Source organism: Emys orbicularis, chromosome 17 (assembly GCF_028017835.1).
Source record: "Emys orbicularis isolate rEmyOrb1 chromosome 17, rEmyOrb1.hap1, whole genome shotgun sequence".
Taxonomy (NCBI): domain Eukaryota; kingdom Metazoa; phylum Chordata; order Testudines; family Emydidae; genus Emys; species Emys orbicularis.
The window spans coordinates 23,791,339-23,805,272 of NC_088699.1; the positions used below are offsets into that span (position 1 = coordinate 23,791,339).

General features: G+C 47.8%; 1 protein-coding gene across 1 annotated transcript in view; it reads left to right on the forward strand.

The window, feature by feature from the left end:
* The first annotated feature begins 1,146 nt into the window (after positions 1-1,146).
* Positions 1,147-13,934, forward strand: part of LOC135891053 (myeloperoxidase-like) — an 85,606-nt gene continuing 72,818 nt past the window's right edge. The window contains 2 exon segments of the mRNA XM_065418542.1: positions 1,147-1,153; positions 7,419-7,496. Of these exon segments, the coding sequence (XP_065274614.1) occupies positions 1,147-1,153; positions 7,419-7,496 (85 nt within the window).

Consider the following 13,934-nt stretch of genomic DNA (forward strand, 5'->3'; position numbering starts at 1 on the left):
GATAAATTGGAGATGGTTCAGAGAAGAGCCATGAGAATGATGAAAAGTTTAGTAAACGTGCATTATGGTGAGAGACTCAAAGAGCTCAATCCATTTAGCTTGACACTGAGAAGGTTAATGGGTGACTTGGTCAGTCTGTCAGTACCACATGGGGAAATAGAAATCTGATACGGGCTCTTTAAACTAGCAGACAGAGGCATAGAAAGATCTAATGACTGGAAGTTGAAGACAGACAAATTCAGACTGGAAACAAAGCATGAATTTTTAATTTTGAGAGTAGTTAACCATTGGAGTAAGTTACCAGGGGTCATTGTGGATTCTTCATCACTGGCAGTTTTTAAATCAAGATTTAATGTTTTTCTAAAAGATCTGCTCCGGGAATTATTTTGGGGCTATTTTCTGGCCTGTGTTATATAGAACTGCCTAAATGATCCAAATGGTCCCTTCTGGCCTTGGAATCTATTAATCATCTAATTTTTTATCAGTTGAATCCCATCTCAGCTTTTCCTGGGATTATTTTGCCTGGGATTGATGTCAGGATAACTGGCCTGTAGTTACCCAGGTCATCCAACTTGCCTTGTTTTAAATATTGGCACAATAAGAGCACTCTTCCAGTCTTCTGGAATTTCCCTGCAATTATTCCCCACCATAGTTTTTTGCAGGTGCATCAAATCCAGAGATCCATTTAAGCACCTGATTATGCCCAACTAAAGCCAAGGTGAAATTATGGCCCAGAGAATCTCAGTTTTTCTTTTAGATATGTCTTACTTATTTTTAGTTTTTTTCTACACATATTGAAAGTGTGTTGATTGAAAGAGTGAAAAATGCATTAACTGACAATTAGACTCTTTCACCATTCAGTTCCCTAGAAGTTAAGGAACTGCATAGTAAAATATCGCTCTCTTCCCCTGTTCTATGGATGCATCACAAAGAAAACGATCTGTTGCCTGGGAAGAATGAAGAAGTGTGCATTTCTCAACTTAATCTAGGGAAGAAGCAATAAATATTTCCTCTTGGCCCAGCCTATCCCTAGAGCTGTTTCCTCTTGACAAAGCCCAGCTCAAACTCTGTGAGTGCCCGCCCTGAGATCAGTGCAGCTGCTATAAAAGACCAAGTCACTGAGCTACCCTCACCAGCTGAGCAGAGATGGCAGGTGAGTTGCTGTTACTTTTTACTCTCTTTTTTATGGCTTTGACATTTGTAATAAAATAGGCAGTGTGTTTCTGAGGGAGGGCATGAAAAGCCATGTGTGATAAGGAAGAGACAGAAATGAGCAGGAATGGGGCTGTAGGAGCCCTGGCCCTCCTTCATTGCTTTTGGGTGAGGGAAATTGATAAAGAAATGGGAAGAAAAGGAGTCCCTTCTCCCACCCCTTCCCCTGTTCCAACCCCATCCTTTTCAGGAGGAAACATTGGGATACTTTACAGTAAAGGACTGTGGGGAATAGAAAACACTAGTTGTTGAGAGGAAAGTGCAAGAATCTTTCCATTAAACAAATGGGGGCTAACCTGCCCCTCCCAACCCCCAGCATTATGGATCCTCATAATTTCTTTTATTTGGAGATTGATTTAAACCTTGAAACACGAGGTTCAATAACTCTTCTAAAATGGATGTTAGCACTAACTGTGGATATTCTTTTATCCATACAAATCTTCAGTCCCTTTTTCAATCTCACTAAATTATCTCAGTGACATCCTGTAGCAGTGAGTTCCCCAGGCTAATTACCCACTATGTGAAAAAGCATTTCTTTTTACGCCAGTTTGGAATTTTCCACTTTTTAATTTCCTCGAATGGCCCCTTTTTTCTCGTATCGTGAGTCAGGCAGAATAGAAACCCTGATCTCCCGTCTCTAGGCAGATCTTTATTATATATGGAACTAGTAGTGCCACCTACATTTAAGTCTGCCCAACAAGTCCCATTATAAGACCCAGTTTTAGTGACTTACAACCTTGCCAAACTTTAACTTTTTGGCTGAAATTTTCCTTGATGAGTGTTTGTAAGTTTCAGAAAAATGGTTTATCCATTTCTCAGAATGAAATTAGGGAAAAATAAAATTAGCTCCATTAAAAAAAATTCTTACAATAGTTTAATTGAGAAGTTCCAGCACCTCCATGCTTTAATGCTATGTTCTCTGAAAAACCGGGTCCTACGTATCACAAAATTGGGCACCTAAAATTAGTGGATTCTTTTGATTTACCTTCTCTGTGCTTCAGTTCTCCATCTGTAAAATGGGAATAATAACACCCCCTCAGATCACAGGGTGTTGTGAAAGTAGAGCCGTTAATTGTGAAGTGCTCAGAAACTCTAGCAACAAGCAGCATATAAAATCTCAGGAGGAAATTAATAATTGTGTTTTCAGAGCAGATTTTGAATAGAGTGCAGTAAATAAGGCCTGGGGCCACACACCGGACAGCGAGAGTAAGACAAAATATTGAGTAAGTGTTTGCAGTGAACACTGTCCATCCTGGGCAAGGAATAAGGCAGGGGTCCTGTAGCAAAAAACAAACTATTACAATGCATATGCAGAAGAGGACCCAAGGTTGTACGAGCAATCTTAATTCTGGTATTTCCTAACTTTTGAACAGTTGACTTCAGTGAACAGTGATCTTTTAATGGAGATTGTGTATGGAATTGTAAATATTATCGTCACCTCCCCTGTTATTCATTTCATCCTTCTCTCCCCCTTTCCAGTCAGGCTTGTCCCTTCCTATAATCTTTACTGTCTCTTAAACACCTTCATGTATGTCCACCCCCAGTTTACCTCCACTCATCCCAACCTGTCCTCCACCCAGCTCAGCATCCTCGCCAACTCTCCTCAACCCTCTCCAACCCAGCAGGGCCGGATTAACTTTTTGTGGGCCCGGCGCCAAACGTATTTGTGGGCCCCCATTGGGGAAATAGGGCATGTGATGGGGGGCGGTCCGCAGAGCGAGGGGCCGGTTGGGGGCAATGAGACGCAGAGCAGCGGGACTGGCCCCACTCAGCCCAGCACAAGGGCACTATTTACAAACCCCAAACTGCTGGACGCACACTGGCCCGCCCAGCCCTGCGCTGCCAGCGTGCCCCTTCCACACTGCCCCCGAGCCCAGTGCCCTGCCCTTATGCCAGCGCCCCCTCACCCAGAGACTTCCCCCACAGATCCCTATGCCCAGCACCCCCTGCCTAGAGACCCCTCCCGCTGACATCCCACCACAACTACACAGCACCCTGCCCACCATACCCCCTGCCCAGATCCCCCCCGCCCACAGATCCCCTACTGTCCAGCACCCCCTTCACAGTCCCACCATCACAGCTGCACAGCGCCCCATATTCCTGAGGGAATTCTGCATCAAATTCTGTGCATAATATTTTAAAATTCTGATTTTTTTTTTTTAATAATAAATACATGTGGAAGCTCCACCATGGCAGTGGTGAGCACAGGCCACTGGCTGCATGGAGGTGGGAGATCGCTGCAGCCTTCCCCACCCCCCTGGGACAGGGACTTGGCAGTGAGACTGAACCTGACTCTGACACAGCACAAGGGCCAGGCCTGCCACAGAAACACCCTGGGACCCTGCCCCTTTTGTGCCAGGCTCACCAGGTGTAGGCAGGGAGGCTCAGCCCGGCAGCAGGATCCAAGTGCAGAGGGACTTAGTGTGGGGGGATCCAGATGGGGGCAAGAGGGTTCTGTGGGGGGGTAAGAGGGTTCTGTGGGGGGCAGTCTGGATGCAGGCAGCTCAGTGGGGGATCTGGATGCACAGGGAGGTGCTAGGTGCAGAGGCAATGGGAGTCTGCAGGGGGGACCAAGTGAAAGTGGTTGGAGCTCAGTGGGGGGTGGGGAGTCTGGGTGCAGGGGAGGTGCGGTTATTGTACTTAAAGTACTGCACAGGATCTTTTCAGGGGGAATAAGGCAAATGCCACTTTCATTGGTAATACATGCATCAATCAACACTGTATCATATGCATATGATCTATATTACACTCATGCACTCACATACACACACACAAGCACACTCCGTCTTGGTGTTGTTACCAACTAGTTGCTCCCCTTAACTTCACTTGCCAGGTGAGTTAGATAGGGGAGGGGTGGAGCCGGGCTTCTGCCGATCTGGATCAATGCTCCAATGTTGACAAGACCCAGGGTCCTCTGCAAGACACCTCACATTTATAGCAGCTTCCCTCTCATGCAAATCTGTACCAGATTCAAAATCTGTGTCCGTTGGTCCTTTGTGCTGCTTCCTTCTGGGTGTTGTCCCAATACTGTTCAAAGAGGTTGTTTCTAAAAGAAGGTACTTGATTCGAACCCCCACCCCGAGGCCGCCAATATGTCTGCTCTTCTTTAGTGAGCCCACTTGACAAGTTTGATTGTCCTTGGGTCTGGCTTCCATCCCCTCTTCAACTAGCTGTCTGGAGGTGCTTGCCTTCCACGCCTTGCTCATTCACACCTCATTCATTCAACATGCCAATTGATTAAGGGAGTGTGGGGAGGGGGAATCTTAGGCTAGGTCTACACTACAGCGGGGGTCCGACCTAAGATACGCAACTTCAGCTACGTGAATACCGTAGCTGAAGTTGCGTATTTTAGGTCGGCTTACCTAGCGGTGAGGACGCGGGAAAGTCGACCGCTGCCACGCTGCCGCCGACTCCGCTGCCGCCGACTCCGCTGCCGCCTCCTGCCGAGGTGGATTTCCGGAGTCGACGGCAGAGCGATCAGGGATCGATTTTACCGCGTCTTCACTAGACGCGGTAAGTCGATCCACGATAGACCGATTGCTACCCGCCGGATCGGCGGGTAGTGAAGACAAAGCCTAATTCTACTCCTAGCAAAAAGACATTTTTCTTCTACTTTAACTATCCTTAGGAGCTATAACATTATACCAAGGCTTAACACAAAGTTTTCTATAAGTTTTTCTACATAGGGATCTGATACAAAGTTCCTATATCAAAGGACTTGATAAAAAGTTGTATGAAAATAGCTTAATACAGGGTTATATGAAGAGGCATAATACAAAGTCATATGAAAGTTAGAGGTTATATATGGATAGGCTTAATACAACGTTATATAGAGAGGCATAATACAAAGTCGTATGAAAGTTATGTGAAGATGCTTAATACAGAGATTTATCTACAGGGTTCATTTGGGTGGGGGTCTAGGTGTAGGTAGTTGGGGCTCAGTGGGGAGGGTGTCTGGAGGGGCTCATCGGGGTGGTACAGATGCAGGGGAGGTGGGGTGAGGGTTCAATGGGCCTGCTTAACAGGGGAGCCCCAGCTGCTGCCAAGGGGATCCGCATGCTGGGCCCCCGTTTCCCCTATCCCAGGGATCGGTAACCTTCGGCATGTGGCCCACCAGGGTAAGCCCCCTGGCGGGCGGGCTGGTTTGTTTACTTGCCGCGTCCACAGGTTCGGCCGATTGCGGCTCCCACTGGCTGTGGTTTGCCGCTCCAGGCCAATGGGGGCTGCGAGAAGCTGCGGCCAGCACATCCCTCATCCTGCAGCCCCCCATTTGCCTGGAGCCGCGATTGGCCGAACCTGCGGACACGGCAGGTAAACAAACTGGACCGGCCCACCAGGGGGCTTACCCTGGTGGGCCGCGGGCCGAAGGTTGCCGATCCCTGCCCTATCCCCTTCTCTTCGCCCTCCCATGCCCCTTCCTTCCCCACTGCCTCTGTCCCCCTGCCCTGCCTGCCACACCATGGGCACTCACTGTTGTACAAGATGAAGGATGGCTCCCAGCACACAGAAGGGAGCTCAACCAGCACTAGGACCCAGAAGGTGGTGTCCAGATGCAAAGTCCGGGGAGCTGAGCAGCACCTTCTTTTTTCAGCCTGGCTGCGCAGCTCTGCAGTCACAGAGTAGGTACGCTCGTTCCACCCCCCTCCCCAAGGCCCCACCCCTCCCTCTTCTCTGCCTCCTCTCCCCAGGTGAGCATGCTGCAGCTGTGCTCATCCCCCACCCTCCTGCCGGCAAACAGCTGATCAGCAAACAGCTGATCGGCAGCAGGGAGGGGGAGGGCGGGAAGGGAGCAAGCTGTGAAAAGAGGCAGGGGAGGGGGAACTTGGCTGCCCTACTGCAGCAGGAGCCTCAGTGCCAGGAGCACCAAGCTTCTGCCACCCTCAGGAGAGAGCCGGGGGCGGAGAAGAGTGGGCCTGGTCGAGCCCCCGCTGGAGTGTGGGCCTGGCTCCATGGAAAATCCGCTACTGCAACCCAGTGCCTTCTGCTGAAATCCCCCCTGACTGAGAACTTCTCCTATCTAGCCTCCCCAAGTCAGCACCCTCCCTCCTGTCCTGGCCTCCCTCCAGGCTGACAAGCCCCCCTTCCCACCTGACCCCCAGACGCACACTCCCCATAACTGCCTCAGGCTCAGAACCCCTCCCCTGCTCAGAACTCCTCCCACCTGACCCCCAGCTCTAAAAACTCGTTTCCTACCAAACGTCCATCCCCAGAGCACTGAACTCTTGCCCCTCCAGCTGACCTCCAAGCTCCCAAGTCAGAAATCCCCCTCCCAGGCCAACCTCAAGCAGTCAAAAATCATGAGACAGGCTCCAAAAAACCCTTTGAGATCAGGATAAAAACAGTTTAAAAAGTGTAGGTTTTATTTGTTTTCTGGTTTCTGAGCATTTATGGTCCCCTCACTACAGAAGGGATGTGGACAAATTGGAGAGAGTCCAGCAGAGGGCAACGAAAATGATTAGGGGGCTGGAGCACATGACTTCTGAGGAGAGGCTGAGGGAACTGGGATTGTTTAGTCTGCAGAAGAGAAGAATGAGGGGGGATTTGATAGCTGCTTTCAACTACCTGAAAGGGGATTCCAAAGAGGATGGATCTAGACTGTTCTCAGTGGTACCTGATGACAGAACAAGGAGCAATGGTCTCAAGTTGCAGTGGGGGAGGTCTAGGTTGGATATTAGGAAAAACTATTTCACTAGGAGGGTGGTGAAGCACTGGAATGGGTGGTGGAATCTCCTTCCTTAGAGGTTTTCAAGGCCCGGCTTGACAAAGCCCTGGCTGGGATGATTTAGTTGGGGTTGGTCCTGCTTTGAGCAGGGGATTGGACTAGATGACTTCCTGAGTTCTCTTCCAATCATAATATTCTATGATTCTATGGTACACTCCTCATTGTCAAGCTTTTCTCTGAGTCATAGAAGGGACCACCCGATCGAGTCTGACCTTAGCAAACCCCCATGCTGCAGAGGAAGGGAAAAAAAACAAAAGTTACTGCCAATCTGATCTGGGGGCAAAATCCTTTACCCCACCAATCTTAGTCTCACCTGCAAACTTTATCAGCAGCAAATCCATGTTTCCTTCCAGAACACTGATACAAATATTCAGTAAACAGAGCTGTGGAAGTTGATCTCTTTCAGTGGGTGCATGACATCCGTGGGCCCTTTACCTCCTTTAATTATTGCTAATAACCAAGGTGTATTTGTGTTTCTCTCCAGGGATGAAGCCAGGGATCCTCCTCTTCGGATTCTTGGTGACCCTGAGCCTATGCCAGGCATCTGGATCTTCCATAAACGGTACTGTCCCCTTTCTTCTGCTGCTGATGCTCTGCATTGGGGGTATAATGCTTTGTGATGGGATCCAAAGTCAAAACTCACTGTGGGCCCCCACCCAGTCTATATAGGTTTGAAGTGTTCCCTCTCCCACCCAAATTAAAACATATGCCTGGGACGTATATATTCACTATGAATATCCAAGGACTTCAGAGAACCTGATCATTATCCCCTTTTTACAGATGGGAAAACTGAGGCACAGAGAGGGTAGATGCCTGCCTCCAGGACATAAAGAGTCACATACAGTAGAGGCAAGAACAGAACCCAGATCTCCTAATGCACAGTCCACTAGTGTCCGAGTCCAGGGACATGCTGACTCACTAGTGTCCTTTGTAGTAAAACAAAATGGATTGGCAATATAATCAAAAAAGGCCCCGCATCCTAAAGGGGTTGCTTTTGCATCCACAGAATATCTCACACCCCTCCCTCAGGTTTTTCTTTTTGGCATTCGTTTGGGAAAGTTTTGGCAAAAACAGGGCAGCTCATTTTGACAATAAATAAATCAATCACTGATTCCAGGCTTATTCTCTTGCAAAATTTCAGTTCTCAACTCATGGAGGCACTAGAGTTCTTCAAGGAAATGGCTGGAAAAAAAGTTGGCAAAAGTTCATTCATAGAAACAGCTGAACTGTTTTGCTTAAACTTGCCAAAAATATTCAGCCTGAGGCAGAAAGCACTCCTGGAACGTTCCAGCCCCTGAAAGATGAAAGATTGGCCAAGTTATAACAACGGAAAACAGGGTGTTATAATGGGAAGTCCTGGGCAACTTCAATAATAAGGGTCACCACCAATGTCCCCTATAATTAGACCTCAGCTGTAAAGATTTATGTGCACAAGTGTTTATGCACTGAAAAAATTCATGGACTCCTGCTAGGATTAAAAGCTCTGTAGAAATGGTTATGACTAAAACTCGCTCAGTAACGCTTGGGGGATGTACAGACTCTGCATACAGTTTTGATTCAAATTACTTCAGCATATAATGAATTGAAAGGCCCCAACTCATGTCTTCCTCCAATAAGCCAGCAAGTAATAACGACCACAACATAATTGTGCTTAATAGCGAAGGGAAATAAGGTACAAAAAACTATCACAGTGACACTAAATATAGAAAAGGGGATTTCAATACAATAAGGAAGCTCTTCAGAAAAGGCCTAATGTCAAGAGTAAAGGAAGCAACACCCTTAGATTTGTCCACCTAAGAAAACAGTAGTAGTCTTATGCAAACTGCTGAGCAGGAAGAGAAAAGTAAATGGCAACATTCAAGTCTTCAAGAGGTTATCTGAGCCAGAGAGAAATTCTTTGGGATTTGGAAATCCAGCCCCAGCCAAGCCAATTAACAAGAACATACACTACTGCAGCCAATATGTAAGAGGGAAAGGAGGAGGGCTAGGATGGATTTTGTACAGTAAATAGTTGAAAGTATAAACACAACGAGAAATTCTCTAGAAGTAGGGTGACCAGATAGCAAGTGTGAAAAATCAGGACAGGGGGTGGGGGGTAATTGGTGCCTATATAAGACAAAGCCCCAAATATCGAGACTGTCCCTATAAAATCAGGACATCTGGTCACCCTATCTAGAAGAAGCAGGAAGCCCACTAAAGAATCAGTGGGTCCGCTGACTTACCAGGGGGGTAAATAGAGCAGTTAAAATTGAGAAGGACATTGTTGAAAAACTAAATGATTTCTTTCATCAGCCTTGTATATTCATTTATTCCAAGGCCAGAAGGAACCATTGTGATCATCTAGTCTGACCTCCCATGTTACACAGGCCACAAAACTTCCCCAAATAATTCCTAGAGCATATTTTTAGAGAATCATCAGCTCTTGCTTTAAAAATTGTCAGTGAAGGAGAATCCACAGTGACCCTTGCTAAATTGTTACTTACTCTAACTGTTCAGAATTTATGCCTTATATACAGTCTGAATGTATCTAGCTTCAGCTTCCAGCAATTGGATCATGTTATACCGTTCTCTGCTAGATTGAAGAGCCCAGTATTAATTATTTGTTCCCCATGTAGATACTTTCAGATGTAATCAAGTCACCTCTGAACCTTCTATTTGTTAAATTAAATATAATGAGAGACTCAAGAAGTTCAAGCTAAGGCAGATTTTCTCATCCTTTTGTCATTCTCATGACTCTTCTCTGACCCTCTCTTCAATTTATCAACATTCTTCTTGAATTGTGGACCCCAGGACTGGACACACTATTCCAGCAGCAATTGCACATTGTGGACAGAAATATATATGCAGATGACACAAAGTTATTCAGGTTAGTCAAGCCCTGGAAGACTGTGAGATACTTCAGACAGATCTATCCAAGCTAAGTGAATGGGCAACAGAATGGCAGATGAAATTCAGTGTTAATGAATAATACTCAAACCGTACAAGGCTCTAAATTAATGGTATCAACTCAGGAAAGTGACCTGAGCTTCATTATAAACAGCTGAATAAAACCCTTTGCCCAATATACAGCGGTGGTGAAAAAAGCAGACAGGATGTTCTGATACGTAAGGAATGGGATGAAGAGGGATAAGGAAAACATGGCTGTTATATCAATCAGTTCCCTCAGCTGAAATAGTGTGTTCAGTGTTGTCCATCCCATCTCAAAAGAGGACAATGTATACTTACAGGGCCTTCAGAGAAGGGTAATGAGAATGATTAGGGAATGGCAACACTCTCCTCTGAAGAGAGACGGAAAAGACTGGGATTGTTTGTTAGAGAGGGGACACCAAATAACAAACAGTCGGAGTGGAGGTTGAAGCCAGGTGGTCAGGGTCTGTAGACAACCCAAACTGTACCGTAGCCGGAGTCAGGGCATGGGCAAGGTCAGAGTAGGGCATGGGCAAGGCTGGGGCAGGAACCAGCACTGGATCAGAGGCAGGCTGGGAATCTAGAGTCTGTTACATGGCAAGGCAGCAGGAGGGTCACTGCCCAGCTAGTGCTGTTGCACAGACTAACTTGCAGCTCTGATGGGGTTGGGGAAATACCTGAGTGTGGGGGTCATCTGACCCAGGCTCTGCTCAGGGATGGGCTGCTGCCCCATGCCTGAGGGCTGAGTCACTGCAGGCTCTGTTGGAAGGGTTGGGCAGTTGGGTCTACACTCCTCAGCAGTCCTAGCCCTAGCGCCGACCAAAACTGATCTTAGAAACACTATCTGTCCTGAATCTGCAGAGTGCCCGAGTTCTGTACCCGCCCTTAGATACAGAACTCAGAGAGCTGCTGCTGCAAGGGAGCACAGCCAGCCCCTAAGTCTGGGTCTGCCAGCTGGGCCCTCTTAGTGGAACCCATCAACAGCTCCACTGGGTGCCGGGGAGCTGCAGGGAGGGGTAAGGATTTAGGCAGTGCAGTCGCAGGGTCATGGGGGTGGGGAATGATCTATTCTCGTTGCCTGCTTTGGATGGGAGCTGCAGCACAGGGGGAGGGCTGAGGTCTGCAGGGTGGGGGAGTCTGTGCCACCGCCACTGGGGCAAGGGTGTTCGCTCCACGTGCTCCTGCCCGCTCTGGGCTGTGATGGCAACTCCCACTTGGCCAAGAGATCCCGGGGTAGCAGGGCTGGACATGGGGCAGAGAGGGAGGGGAGCAGGGCTGGATAGGTTCCTGTGCTCCTATTGAATTGGGAGACTACATCTGTCCCAGGTTACAAATGATCTCTTAATTTCTAGCTTCAAACTTTTCCTTTGTTCTAAATGGCCACAACCTCCTGTTCCTGGCAATGGGTCTCAGACAAGATGGCAGCCGTTCAGTCACACAGGCTTTGCCTGTGGAAGAGAGACTGACCTTAGTAACAATGACCATCATTTCCCAGTTTTCAGTGGGACTGCAGCTAGGCTGTCTGCAGGGAAGGCCACTACCTCTCTATAGCAGAGGGCTGGACTGGAACCTATGAGGAGATGGGAACATGACACACAGGAGGGAGGTTGCAACAGAAGACTGACAAAGAGCAGGGAAAGAAAGGGAGAGAGGGATACATAAGCAGTGAGAAAATATGGGAGCAGATAGATTTTGGGGGGTGCACTGGGGAAAGGCACCTGGGGGAGCATGAAAGGAGACTGTAAGTGGGGCGGGAGGGAGGGAGACTAGATGGTGACTGGAGAGGGACTGTCTAATGGTCAGTGCAGGTAGCACCTCTGAACATAAATAGTGCTGTATCTCTAGCTCAGTGCTGAGGTGTGGATGTTTTGATATGTTGCTGTATCTGATCAGCGGTGGGAGGGGGGTGACTAGTAGGAAGTGAAATCCTGCCTGTGTATGCTGGAGTTGGTACTTGCAGTGTTCCAATAAATTCTTTGATTCATGTAAGACAGTATCACAGCTGGTGGCAGCAGCTTTAAGAAGGCAAAAGCACTTTTGCTTCAGAACAAAGGTACTGGTGACAAAGAGGAGACTGGAACCTGTGAGCATTTGACAAACTTTGAGCTGTTGCACTCTGTGAATGAGTGGCCTGCTGAGCAAGCAGTGTAGACCTGGCAGTGTTTCTGGATGGTGACGCCAAAGCATTTTACCAGCAGCTTCCAGTGTGGATCATGGATCTTACAGCCTGTTACGCAAACACTGACCTGCCAGAAGGCATGGCAAGCCAGGAGGTGGCGGGGGACCCCTGCCTAATTATTGGGGTGTATTGAGGAGACTGCTTGGTAGGGCTTTCGCTGTGTCAGCGTCTGTGCTATATGGCTCGAATGAGGCAGAACCGGCTGGACTGCCTGCAGAGTTGGCAACTCAGAGAGGGGCTTATGCTCACTGGTGAGCCATGAGAATACTCTGTGACAAGTCAGTTTAGAAATGGTTTAACAAGGGAACGTCCTAACCTGCTGGGGAAGGAGGATAACATACTGGATAAATCCGTGGATCAGACTAGATGCAGAACTATAAATGTGGAAGCAGAAACGTAGGTTTCTTTAAGCTCTCAACTATTAATTCCCAGCCCCCAGGTGACTCCTGTATACCAGATGCAGCTCTTCAAGTAGATTGCTAGGGAAGTGGCTACAACATTGGAGAAGGCCCCGGTGCAAGCTATTCACAGGTGTCCTTTAGGTCAGAGGAGAGACAGTTTCCCAAGGGACTCCCAGGCCAGAAGACATTTGCAGGTGATGTGGAGGCAAAGGCCTTTGTAGACAGAATTGCCCAAGCAGAGGAAAGCCAGACCAGGCAAACTAGAAGTTGCTGATGCGGTAGTGCCACCATCCGGAAATATTAGAATAGCTCATGTGAAGAGCTACTTGGATACCGATTTCAAGTCTACATGGTGTCATAGACTGCACCAGAGGGATATGAATTCTAGTGCACATTAGTGTGTTGCACACTAAGTGGCTTCTGTGGATGCTGCTGGTGCGCACTAGTAGTTCTCTAGTGGGTTCATGTAATCGCATTTCAAACAGGACTCTATTGCCAGCTTGGCTTAACAGAGCAATCTTCCATGAGCTTAAACCCAAGAAGGAAACTTACAAGAAGTGGAAACTTGAATAGATGACTAGGGAGGAGTATAAAAATATTGCTTGAGCATGCAGGGGTGTAATCAGGAAGGCCAAAGCACAGTTGGAGTTGCAGCTAGCAAGGGATGTGAAGGGTAACAAGAAGGGTTTCTACAGGTATGTTAGCAACAAGAAGATCAGGGAAAGTGTGGGACCCTTACTGAATGAGGGAGGCAACCTAGTGACAGATGATGTGGAAAAAGCTGAAGTTCTCTATGCTTTTTTTGCCTTGTTCTTAACAGACAAGTTCAGCTCCCAGACTGCTGCACTGGGCAGCACAGTATGGGGAGGAGATGAGCAGCCCTCAGTGGTGAAAGAACAGGTTAAGGACTATTTAGAAAAGCTGGATGAGCACAAGTCCATGGGGCCGGATGCGCTGCATCCGAGGGTGCTGAGGGAGTTGGCTGATATGATTGCAGAGCCATTGGCCATTATCTTTGAAAACTCATGGCGATCAGGGGAGGTCCCAGACGATTAGAAAAAGGCAATATAGTGCCCATCTTTAAAAAAGGGAAGAAGAAGAATCCGGGGAACTACAGACCGGTCAGTCTCACCTTTGTCCCTGGCAAAATCATGGAGCAGGTTCTCAAGGAATCCATTTTGAAGCACTTGGAGGAGAGGAAAGTGATCAGGCCACTGGCCATAGGTCTTGTTGGGGGAGCAGAGAGAATTGAGAAAGCAGATGCAGACACGGTCAGCTTCAGCTGAGAGCTGAAGAATGGCTGGCTATCCAAAAATTTCTACCTATTAAGTTCCTTCCTGGAATAAATCCTGGTCCTCTTGAGGAACTGGAGAACCAAGAGCTCTACGATTCATAGAGTAGAAGGCCAGAAGGGACCATTAGATCATTTAGTGTGATCTCATCTATATGCAAAAACAACGAGGAGTCCCTGTGGCACCTTAGAGACTAATACATACCAAGGGAGGAAAAATCA